Source organism: Neolamprologus multifasciatus, chromosome 14, assembly GCF_963576455.1.
Source record: "Neolamprologus multifasciatus chromosome 14, fNeoMul1.2, whole genome shotgun sequence".
Lineage (NCBI taxonomy): Eukaryota > Metazoa > Chordata > Actinopteri > Cichliformes > Cichlidae > Neolamprologus > Neolamprologus multifasciatus.
Window position 1 is genome coordinate 5250139 of NC_140452.1, and position 12373 is coordinate 5262511.

Here is a 12373-nt window from a genome sequence, read left to right on the forward strand (position 1 = left end):
ATTATTTGTTTGAAGTGGATGAAAAATTATTAGACATGTGGAAATCAAATCTGATCTAAGCTCATTCTAAAGATAAGCAGGTTACTTATCTGTATGCATTATTTATTAGTGTTACATTTTGATTAAATAACTCCTAAATGTGTTTTTTATCCTAATTTGAAATGAGCCAATGTTTTCACGGCAGTTTAAATAGTGTTAAAATAAATAAATAAATCTGCCTTTTCAAATCCTGCGCAATAAAACGCGTGTTGACCATTAGATGGAGCTAAATGCACACCTAACTGCACATCCGTTATGTAGGCACCAAGAAAGCAAGTGAAAGGATTACTTTTTTTGTGACTCTTCTTCTTCAGGTGAGCCGCACACTGCAACCTCTGCGCAGACCCAGTGATGCACGTGTGTTTCCGGATGCTTGGTTAGAATTCAGCTCGTGCTTCGAGGTCACTGCTTCCCCCATGCAAATTAAGCCTCTGCTCCTCAAGAGCCCTCTGTTCCGCTCCGGGGTCAACGCGGAGCGCCAAGCCGCGGAAACACCAGCGGTTGTCAGGGAAGCTCTTGAGCAACAAGCCCGTGATAGACTTTAAGATTGAGAAGGGGGAGGAGGGAGAATCTCATTAGATTTCCTCTGATAAAGAAGGTGCATTGTGTGGAGGTCTTGGGTCCAACAAGACGAGAACTAGAGGACTGGAGGAGATGTGGAAAATATGTGTGCCATGTGACCGGTGCCAATATTCAAAAGATGCCTACACACCCTACAGTTCTCTTTTATATTTATGCGTTCAGCCGGTTAGTATTTGCAACCCGGCGGCTCCATTAAGCACCAGCGTGTGTGAACACTTTTCAGAGCCGCAGCTGTCGAAACAAGTTCAATCATAAAAGTGGTTCGATTATAACGTGCCATAAGAAATCAGTCTGCAGGTGGGTGAGAACTGCGTAAGCACTTTTGCCCTGTGCGTCCTGACCAGCAGAAGCCGCTTCACACCTTTCCTGCAGGCGTGAAAGTCTGTTTGTCTTTTGTAAACAACTTTTAGTACATCATCCGCAAGAGCACGGGTGTTTTAACTAAGCTTGAAGGACAAATCGTTTCTATTCACAGGTCTGAGCAGAACTGTGAGAACAGTTCTGCCAAGCTGAGCTTTGAAGTGTTCCGTGGACTGCAGAGGTTTGAAACTGGAGGAGAGGAACCAGTGAGGCACAACAAAGGACAGAGGGGAAACAGAACACTCAGGAGAGGATAAAAGAGATGCGAAAAGCATTCAGAATACTCTCACACGTAAATATTGTATTGAAAAAAAAAAGAATGTTGGTCAAAGTGTGTAGAGAGAGAAAAGGGGATGAGAGCCCCGTGCGCTCTGGGAACCATCCGGACAAGGAGTGAAAGACGGATATTCCCTGCCCCAGGACACACCCTCATGCTCTCTCTCTCCCTCTCATTGTTTCCCACAGTGACTCCGTGGCCGCCAGCCTTCGTATCGGGTTTACAAATGACCAGCCAGCCGCTCCAATGACAAGAACACAAAAGTGAAATCATTCCGCCGGGGAGAAGCAACTTTGGTCGCTGCTTTGGTCACACACTCATCAAGAAATAGGATTCATACGATTGTCCCCTCTCCATATTATCTCTGAGAGTGGATTAAGCTTTGAGAGAGACAGGAGATGAAGAGAGAGTATCAGCTAATTGGGATGTGAGTTCAAGTCAAGTGAGCCGGCAGATTGGACCCGTAAAGCCTCTTAAGGCAGGTGGTGGTGGGAGGAATACACCAAGGGGAGTGTGCGTTTGTGAGAAGCGTGCGTTTGTGTGCATGTGTCATTCCCAGAGGAAACCTGCCTTGGTCACAGCAGCAAGGGAGGGGTTGATCAGGTGTGCGCGCGAGCTTGTGTAGGTGGGTTGATTGCAGGGAGAGATCCAAGCTGAGACAGAGTTATGGTTTCTCCGGTCTGGACGCGATGAAGTGGCTTTGCGGGAGTTTCAGGGTTTAAGACCGGCGAGGAGGAGTAGAGCTGGGCGGACGGAGGACACTGGAAGAGAGGAGTAGGAGGAGGGGGGGACACCACCGCCACCAAAGCGCACAGCACGGTCCCCAGTCCCTTGATGCAGGGATGGAGAGCTCACGGGTGCACGGGATAACTCGGAAGAATCTGAGGAGCAGAGGTGAAAAGCTCAACGGCAAGCCAGACATGAGAGCCGGGCGACACCAGGGACACTTCCACCTGCCGCGGACTGTGATTTTTTTCGTCGCGCTCACGGTGCAAACGCAGGTAAGCCACCGATTAAGTGCTATTTCGGGCTGCATGCACTTAAACGCCCCACGCTGACTCGCAACTGTGGTTCTGTCTGTGTTTTTTAAATGAAAGCTGAGAGAAAAATACTCAGGAATAAAGTCCACGCACAGTGTCCCTTTATGCTGCCCTCTTTCTGCTCCTGCATGGCGCTGTGCCCACCTGTTGTTTCAGCCCGCTGGTGTATTATCCCACGCAACAGAGAACGACTGTAATCCAATTGTAGAAGCACTGGATGCAAATATCAGAACAAAAATCCGCCTTTGCGACAGACGGTAAAAATCACATATATATTTTTATCTTGAATGAAAAAGGGTCAGTGTGCCACTGTTTGCCAAACAAAGACATGTCATGATAACACAAATCAATCACATTAGTGACATGTAGTCGATGAATGTGATTTATTCCGTCATTTTCTGCTAAATAATGATTCTTAATCCCTTTTCATTCACTTTGGTATATCCTCCATCATTAATTGCGCGTAAATAACACCCAAATTTCACCCCTGTTAAGGTATCTTCCTTATTCATGGATCAGTAAATGAGCGAGAGCATCTTCCTTTTTAGGCTCTTTGGTTGCTGCTTTGTCCATTTCATATATTAGTAACCATTCTCAGGTGTGGTCTGATTGTCTTATTTTCTCTCTGTCTGCATGGCTGCATGTATGCACGCTTTCTTTTTGGCATAACAACAAAGTTCATTAATGACTGCCTAAATACTTCTGAGGAGGTGGTTATAACATTACGAGGACAATTTGTGGCTGTATTAAAGCTCTGGATTTTATTCCAGCGTTTTTTGGGCATGAAAGCATAAACAAGCAAAATATTGTTCCCCTCTTCCCCCATGAGCTCTCAGGCAGCTGCTGGTCTTGTCACAATGTGTCTGATGTGTGACAGCGCTCACCAGTAGCAAGACCAGGCCCCGGGTGCTCCGAAGCGTGCATGTGTGCACACACGTGAGTGCACGTTTTTTAAACACCGAGCTCACATCCAGCATCTGTGTCCTGGGTGTGTGTGGAGCCCGGGGCCACAGCCTCATAGACTGCGGGGCGTGTGAACGTTGAACATTCAGGCAGCTCTGCGTGCCTCTCTGTACCTCTGCAACCCTTTCACAGCTGAGGAACAACACACCCTGCTCTCTCCGTTCTCCGACTGCACTGCAGTGTGAAGCACACACTCGAGATCCTTTGCATCTGCTGGTGCCCATTTATAATGCAGAGGACGGGGGATGTTTCAACCTGCAGTTCATAAATGAGGCTTCTTGACACTCCAGCGGTCCTTATGTGTTGTCTATTGTGCCACGCTCACACCGCAGTACGCGAAGCATTTATGTTTCGCTAAATTAGAACGCCATTTTCAAACTGAAGCTGAATTTTAAAACGAGATTGGATGAAATTTATGTGCACATCATTTCTGTTTGAATGCAGTTCATAAAGTGAATCAGCGACAAGAAGATTTCGACATTTAAATAAACAAACACTTAGAAATTTATCATCCGCACAATGCTTGAAGCATCCACCCAGACAGGATTTCAGTGTGACTTAACCGCAATACGGTGACAGTAAGAGACTGCAGTTATCAACAAATAGTTAAAATGCCTCTCACACAGCACCATACATCTTCAAATACTCTATTTTGTCTGGACAGTAACTGGGAAATCAAAGATATCACAATCTCACAAGACAAAGGAATCAATCATAGACTGCTTGTTATGAATAGGGTTGCCAAAAAATGCAAGGCTCGTTAAATAATCAGTTCATAAAATATCTGATGCAGTTTCACAGTGGCATTTAAGGTGCCACGGAAATATGCTTGAAATCAATGATGCCTTTTCCGAAGAAACTTGTTGGCCTCGAGTACAAAGAAAGTCTCGCTTAAATGGCTCACAGCGAGCTCCGTGGAGTTCGTCAAATAGGAGCATTTGTTCCATGACAGTAGAAAAGTCAACAGATCATTTTCCGAGGCTTAAATGTCTTTAGGTACAGAGGATTGTGAGTTTTGCCCCTTAGAGAGCTTTAAACCGACGAAGCTCCGTTTCAGAGACGGGCTGAGCTTCGGCTCGCTCGCTCTCTCTGTTTCCCCTTCTCCCTCTCTCTCTCTGAGCGCTGAAATGCTGGTATGCAGGGAATGGCTTAGGCAGCGAGTGGAGGAGAGGAAGAAAGGAGGATGCAGAGTGATGAGCGCCACTGTATCTCCACAAGCCTTTTGATGTAGACAAGTTCACCCCACCTCCCTCCACCGCCACCACCACCATTACCCTGCGACCCCTCCCATCTCACCCCTTTCAGCTCTGGGACAGGGTGCAGGCAAGGGACACAAAACCCAGTAACAATGGGGCGACTGAGACTGTGGCTCAGCGTTGGGCGGCCGGGCTCTGGCTAAGCAGACATATGAGAGCTTCCAGGTCTCATGATTGAATGCACCACACCTCTGGGAATACACGACTTAGATCCTCGGCTGTAATGAGGTGTCACCAGCTCATTGTTTCAGATAGAAAGCCAAAACACTGTGAATTATTTATATTTATTCATCAGCGAGGGTTTAAGGACAAACTGATATAACAGTGGCCTTATTTTGGTGTTTGCTGTTGTTGGATAAAGCCAAAACCACAGAGAGCATCACATACACACACTCACATACACACATACAAATGCACACACGCACATACCTGACCCTTGTGCTCTGAGACTCTCAGGGGGTCTTGTTAAGTCTAGAGTGTGTGTGTGAGAGAGGCTGTGCGGTTTGTGTGTGTGTGTCCCCTCTTAACCCATCCCTAAACAGGGAGGGAACACAGACAAGAGAAAAGGAGGCAGATAAAAGTGAGGATGGGAACAATGTAGAAAATGGCCGCAGAAAGAGAAGTGACAGGAGCGTCAAAGCTTGTTCTCAGATAGAGAAACAAGTGAAGTGGAGGAGGAGGGGAGAAGAAGCGTGTGAGCAGGATCCCAGTGTCATTGCCCCCTGGGAAGGGGAAGTGAGAAATAAGAAGGGAGTGGTGGTGACACACAGGAAGACTAAAGAAAGAAAGAGCCAAAGATAAAAGCTGGTGCTGTTTAATCCCTCGGTAATTTAGGGAACATCCCTGTTCCCCCAAAAGTTGGCACGCTGTGAGAAACGTAAATAAAAACATGGTGCAATGACGCAGAATGATCATTTATTCTTTCATCTTCACACTGTAAGAATCTGAGAACATCAGTTTCTGTAGTTTTAACACAGTTAACATAGACTGTATATGAAAGATGGGTGTAGCCTCTGACTGAATAATTACATTTATATAGCGCTTTACAATTCATTCACTCTCACATTCACACACTGATGCAGGCAAACCACAGTTGTAGCCACAGCTGCCCTGGGGCAGACTGACAGAAGCGAGGCTGCCATATCGCGCCATCGGCCCCTCTGGCCAACACCAGTAGTGTCACGGTCCTGGGTCAATGACCCAGTGTTTTGAGTTTCTTGTGCCTCTGAGTTTTTTGTATTATGTTCTTAGTTCTCTTTGTTGTCCCAGCTTATTCTTTAGTGTCTTAGTTTGGTTTTCTTGTATTCTGTTTAGTTCTCTGAGTATTTAGTAGCTGCCCTCTGCGTCTCTTTGTTGTTGGTATTGTCTGTGTTTCTTAGTTGCTCCGTCTCTAGTTTGTCTAGAGACGTCTAGTTTGCATCTGTGCTACTTCCTGTTTTACTTTGAAGGTCTGTGTCTCATGTGAGTGTTTCCTACTTTGCTTCCTTGTCTCGTCACTTCTGATTTCTCCCAGCTGTGCTCTCCTTCTGTGCCTCATTCCCCTCGTTACTTCCCGGTGTATTTAAACCCTGTGTTTCTCTGAGTCAGTGTCGCGTTGTCCCTCTTGATGTGTGGATCTCCCTGTGAGTTTTAGTTCTTTGTTTCCCCAGTTTAGCTTAGTTTACTTTGTATGCTCGTTTTTCTGTGACCAGCAAATAAAGCTGTGATTTTGAGTTCATCCCCTGAGTCTGTGAGTCCTCATCTCCTGCCTGCCACACAGCGTTTCATGACAAGTAGGCGGTAGGGTAAAGTGTCTTGCCCAAGGACACAACGACCAGGACAGAAAGAGCTGGGGGATCGAACCGGCAACCTTCCGGTTACAGATGAGCTTCCTAACCACCTGAACCACGGTCGTTTTAAACGAGAAGCCATAAAACTGCAGTTTTTGTAATGTCTAACAGGGGGCGACTTCTGTGGGTGCAAAAAGAAGCCTGGTTGGATAGAAAACAGCCTATCAGCTCCCTTTATCTGTAACCTCAGTAAAACACTTTCCTGGTGAGTTTTTAGTCTTATTTAATGCAACATGGTGTTCATTTTGTAAATTATGAACTTAATGGAGTCCAAAAGGAGTGTAAAGAAAGGTCTGTTGTAGGGTGGGTGAACATTGGATTTAAAAATCGCTACTGTATGAGCATGTCCTTTGGATTCTCAGTCAGATCCACCACCTGCTTGTTGAGTTGAATTTCTAAAGGCACCAAGACAGCGATGGACAAAATGATGATGATGATGATGGATTGGATTTATATAGCGCTTTTCAAGGCACCCAAAGCGCTTTACAATGCCACTATTCACTCACTCTTGCATTCACACACTGGTGGAGGCAGCTACAGTTGTAGCCACAGCTGCCCTGGGGCAGACTGACAGAAGCGAGGATGCCATATCGCGCCATCGGCCCCTCTGGCCAACACCAGTAGGTGGTAGGGTAAAGTGTCTTGCCCAAGGACACAACGACAAGGACAGAGAGTTCAGGAATCTAACCGGTTACAGATGCACTTCCCAACCCCCTGAGCCACGGTCGCCCACTGCTCAGCTTGAACTTCTAAGATGAGACTTTGAAATCCGATGAGCGATCTCGCCAGCGCTTGAGATCATTTTTATTTTTATTTTTATGGGGACAGAGATATTTTTCTATTTCATAATCTGCCAAATGTTTTCGTCGGGTACCAGATCTGGAATTCAGGCAGGTGACTTAATCTCACTTTTACGACAAAACCACGCTCTTGAATGCTTTCTGAATTTAGTCTGTCTTGCAGAAAAAAGAAAACCTGCTGAGAAAAAATGATATTATCTGCAGCTGTATGTGTTTCTCCTAAACCTGCATATTCCATATTAATGGTACCTTCACTAATGTGCACTTATGCACCCCCATGTCATCACTGATGCTGGCTTTTAAAATTTGTCCTGATAAGGAACTTGATGGTCGCTCTTTTCTTCAGCTTGGAGGACAACATTTTTCACTGAGCGAAGGTGGCAACGTTTCTCCGATCTTACTTATATGTTGTTACTTTGTTCCCTCTGCTTGTTAAGGCCAATTCAAGGGCTTTAACATATGTTTCTAAGCCCATGAAGTTATTTATACTAAAAAAATTAAGCTTTACTTCTAAAACCCCGGGCCTCTAATAAATGCTCTTTTAATATCCAGTTCAATTCAATTCAATTCAATTCAATTCAATTTTATTTATATAGCGCCAAATCACAACAAAAGTCGCCTCAAGGCGCTTCATAGATACAGAGAAAAACCCAACAATCATATGACCCCCTATGAGCAAGCACTTTGGCGACAGTGGGAAGGAAAAACTCCCTTTTAACAGGAAGAAACCTCCAGCAGAACCAGGCTCAGGGAGGGGCGGGGCCATCTACTGTGACCGGTTGGGGTGAGAGAAGGAAGACAGGATAAAGACATGCTGTGGAAGAGAGACAGAGGTTAATAACAGATATGATTCAATGCAGAGAGGTCTGTTAACACATAGTGAGTGAGAAAGGTGACTGGAAAGGAAAAACTCAATGCATCATGGGAATCCCCCGGCAGCCTACATCTATTGCAGCATAACTAAGGGAGGATTCAGGGTCACCTGGTCCAGCCCTAACTATATGCTTTAGCAAAAAGGAAAGTTTGAAGCCTAATCTTGAAGGTAGAGATAGTGTCTGTCTCCCGAATCCAAACTGGAAGCTGGTTCCACAGAAGAGGGGCCTGAAAACTGAAGGCTCTGCCTCCCATTCTACTTTTAAATACTCTAGGAACAACAAGTAGGCCTGCAGAGCGGGAGCGAAGTGCTCTGAAAGGGTGATATGGTACTACAAGGTCATTAAGATAAGATGGGGCCTGATTATTTAAGACCTTGTATGTGAGGAGCAGGATTTTGAATTCAATTCTGGATTTAACAGGAAGCCAGTCATGTTACATGTTATCTAATTATGAAATGTTCCACCAGGTCTGTTTCATTCTTTTCTTTTTGTGTCGCCCCCCCATTCTAACTTTTATTCTTAGTCCCAGTTACATAATTTTACTTTTGTCTTTGGATTATTTTCAGTCAAATATAAGTTTTTAATCATTTTTAAACTACCACGTTCTAGCATTTATATTCTACACAGCGTTCCAACTTTTTGGGAGACATTGGTTGTAAATGGAAACGTCTGTTTTTCTCTACACTAGAGGTCAAACAAAGTTATGGGAATCAAAGTTATGTCATCATGTCTTCTTCCCCCTTTTCTCTCTCTGTTGCTTGCTTTTTGAACGCTGCTGTCTCGTACGTACTGATAAACAGATGGTGGAGAGGAGACATGCAGGCCGCTGCTGATTCCCAGAAGCACTGAGACAGTACATTAGAGGAAACACGATAGCCGTCTCTCAAAGTTTCATTGCACATTTTTGTTTATTTTAACTATATGATGGCGTTTGAGTTAGTCAACCTCTATCATGTAAATTAATATCTAAACTATTAAATAACTGTGGATGAAATGCATAAATCAAGCTCAAGTGACTGACAGGGAGAAGGACTTCTTATATGTTATAAACAGTGTTGGGGAGTAACGGAATACATGTACCGCCGTTACGTATTTAAAATACAAAATATGAGTAACTGTATTCCGTTACAGTTACCGTTTAAAAAGGTGGTATTTAGAATACAGTTACTTTGTTGAAATAAATGGATTACACGGCGGTACTTCCCTGTTTCATATTGTCGCGGGTCAGGACTGTTTGGGTTTTGTTTGACAGCTACGTTCTGTTGTTCCAGGCGGCAGCGTTACGGTTGCCATGGTTACAGGGTGCCGCTCTCTCTCTCTCTCTGCGTGTTTCCTGGGTAAGAGAGGCCTTATTGTTGTTGTTGTGCTAAGCTAACAGGCAGAATGCTACAAGCATAGCTCTAAAGAATGTAGCCTCATGGGCAGTGTAGTCCGTGCTGCAGGGAGAATGGACTGCCATACACTTATGTGTCTGTGAGCGAGGGAGGGAGAAAAAGGAAAAGTACGAGCTGTCATCGAGCAAAAACGGGAGCTGGAAGCATGTAAATATAATAATAACCACTGCAGCCAAGAAGAGAGCCTGACGAGCCCAGTTGTAAGTAAGCTATTAAGACTCGACTGTACACCGTGTTCGTGTTTTCCTCCAAAAACAATAAGTTCCGTTGGAGCAGCCTTTCAACGCCTCTCTCTGTCTCTCGCTAGCAAAGTTGACCCAGACAACAAAGTAAAGCTAGTTTTCGGCTACGAGCCCGACACGAACCCGACGTATTAGCCAGAGGTCCCTTTACTACGGTTCGGAGCCGCGGACCTTCAGTAACAGTAATAAATCACAGCAATAGTACATTCATGTAGTTGTAAACAGCATGATAATATATTAAGTAATCCAAAGTATTCAGAATATGTTACTCTCATTGAGTAACGTAACGGAATACGTTACAGAATACATTTTGGGGCATGTAATCTGTATTCTGTAATGGAATACATTTTAAAAGTAACCTTCCCAACACTGGTTATAAACTGCTGGAATCACATAATAAACTTTAACATGAAAAATCTCCCTGTAAAAAATGTCTGCTCAGCTGAACTGTCAGTGGAAGTGATTGAATTCTGCAATAAGGGGAGGGCAGACATAGAAGCATCTGGTGAAGCTGGTTATTTGTGTGAGGGTAATTGATCAGTTTCAGAAATATTCTAGCTCTTAAAGTGAGTCTTTATAAGTTAGAGGAATAGTTTGACATTCTGTGAAATACACTTGCATTTGCTTTTTCGTATTATGTGGGTAAATTGATATTGCACTCTATCGTCTGCACTAAGGCTGTCATGATAATGGAATTAGAACTTTTAGACTCATACCCAGCAAAATGCTTCATATTTATTACCATTTTCAATACCGTGGGTGAACAAAATGGCCAAAAATCAAGAGTAATTTTTAATAAATATCGATTAGAACAATACAAACAATGATAATGGCAATGAAACTATTTGCAAGTTGCCTGAAATATTGTAGAAAGCCAATTAAGATAACTTTAAGGTATATATAAATATGTATGTGACAAATATTTTAAACAAGAAAAAAGGACAATATTTTTAGTTGTCCAAGGTAATCTGTTTGTCATTGCTAACGAGATAGTGTCAGTAAAGTAGGCTACCTGTTTTTGTCTACTTGTCTAGGTTCAGTCTAGGATTTTAAGAAAAAACATAACACTTTTTAGACACGAATAATTGTGAAATCCTGTTAAATCCTTTTCTGTAGGATAAGAAGTCTTAATTTCTTATGTTTATATTTCTTAATTTTCATGCACTTTCTTAGTTTTTCAGTAACCAGAAACCTCAGCATTCAGCAGCCATCTTCAGACACCTCGGTGCATTTATTTGGGCAGGTATTTTGAAGTGCTATGCATGGTAAATCATTGATCACTGAGACATAAAACTGGATGCATATAATCAGCAGTAAAATCTAAAACCTAACATCTGAAAGGTTTACTGACATTCAGCTGAAATGAGCTTTTTCCCCCTGGATGTTAAACTTGCACCACCATCTTTCCCGAGGCAGAGTTCTCCCATAGATTTCAATGAAGGTTTCTTTGATTGCCCTCTCTCTCTTATAACGTCTCTAATGTTACAGCTCATCAGAGGCTTCTCTTGTATGTTTCTGCAAAGGCCTGCGGTCCATTTTTTAAGATTAATTGGTTTCTAACTTTGCACCAACTGTAATTTAAACATCGTTTGATTTTTATAAAAGATAAAAAGATAAAACAACTCCTCTTATAACTTAAAAGCTTTTGCAATTACCTTCTTTCACTTCCTGTCCTAATGAGACATTTTTAAGTAGAACTTGAAGCAAGACACAGCAATGACGTGAATTTTTACACAACCTAAAATAGCCTGTAAATGTAAACCACCTGTCCTTACTTGGTGATCTTCCATCACTACAGTGGGTGAGACTGGACTTAACTGTGCAAGTTTGATAATATATTAATGTGATTCTCTCCTTTGCTCTCCTCTCTGCTCTCTCTGGATTCAGGCCGTCTGTGCGGTTGGGATGTTTGAGCTTCAGATCCGACACTTTCAGAACCCACATGGACGTCTGCAAACAGGAGAATGCTGTGATCTCCAGGCCAGCGGAGCACAGCACTGCTCTGCCAGGGACCAGTGTGACACTTTCTTCCAGGCCTGCCTCAAGGAGTACCAGGCCCGGGTCGCCCCAACTGGAGCCTGCACCTTTGGTACCGGCAGTACGGGTATCCTGGGTGGAAACTCCCAGTTGTTCCACCACAGAGGACACGACAGGGGGGGAGGAGGAGAGGACGGGAGTAATGGACACATTGTCATTCCTTTCCAGTACGCCTGGCCGGTAAGTATGGGGGCAGTGATGGTTAGCAGTATGGTTACCAAGGGAACAGGCTAAGCTTCAAGTGGGAAACAATGCACTCAAGCTGAGGCTAGAGGAGAATAACGATGACACTCAGAGCTTCACACTCACATGCTTTTGTATCACAATAAGCACAACACATTCTTCTACTAGAGTATTACAATATGGAAAACACAGAATTTGCTAATGTGCTCATGAAAGAAAGATAATCTTCCTGGTGAATCACACATCTTACATCTCCCAGACTGACCCAAGAAGACCTGATCTAAGCTGTTAAAGGGTTATTAAGTGTTTGACACAGATATTCTTGTTGCCCATGATTAAAATTTTTGGATATTTGTGATCTTTGGTTTATGAGCAAAAACACACAAACCTAAAAATGAGAGTGATGCAGCTGTGGTTCAGAATGAGTGTGACTATCACCCCCAAATTGCCTCTGATGCATCCGTGTTAGTGTGACAGAAAGTACATAAAAGCGCAG

The 12373-nt window shown here is 43.7% G+C and overlaps 1 protein-coding gene across 1 annotated transcript in view; it reads left to right on the top strand.

The window, feature by feature from the left end:
• Positions 1–308: 308 nt before the first annotated feature.
• Positions 309–12373, top strand: part of LOC146503309 (uncharacterized) — an 82736-nt gene continuing 70671 nt past the window's right edge. The window contains exons 1-2 of the mRNA XM_085131140.1: positions 309–2259; positions 11545–11874. Coding sequence (XP_084987266.1) covers positions 2101–2259; positions 11545–11874 — 489 coding nt within the window. The 5' untranslated portion in view covers positions 309–2100. The remainder of the gene's footprint in view (positions 2260–11544; positions 11875–12373) is intronic.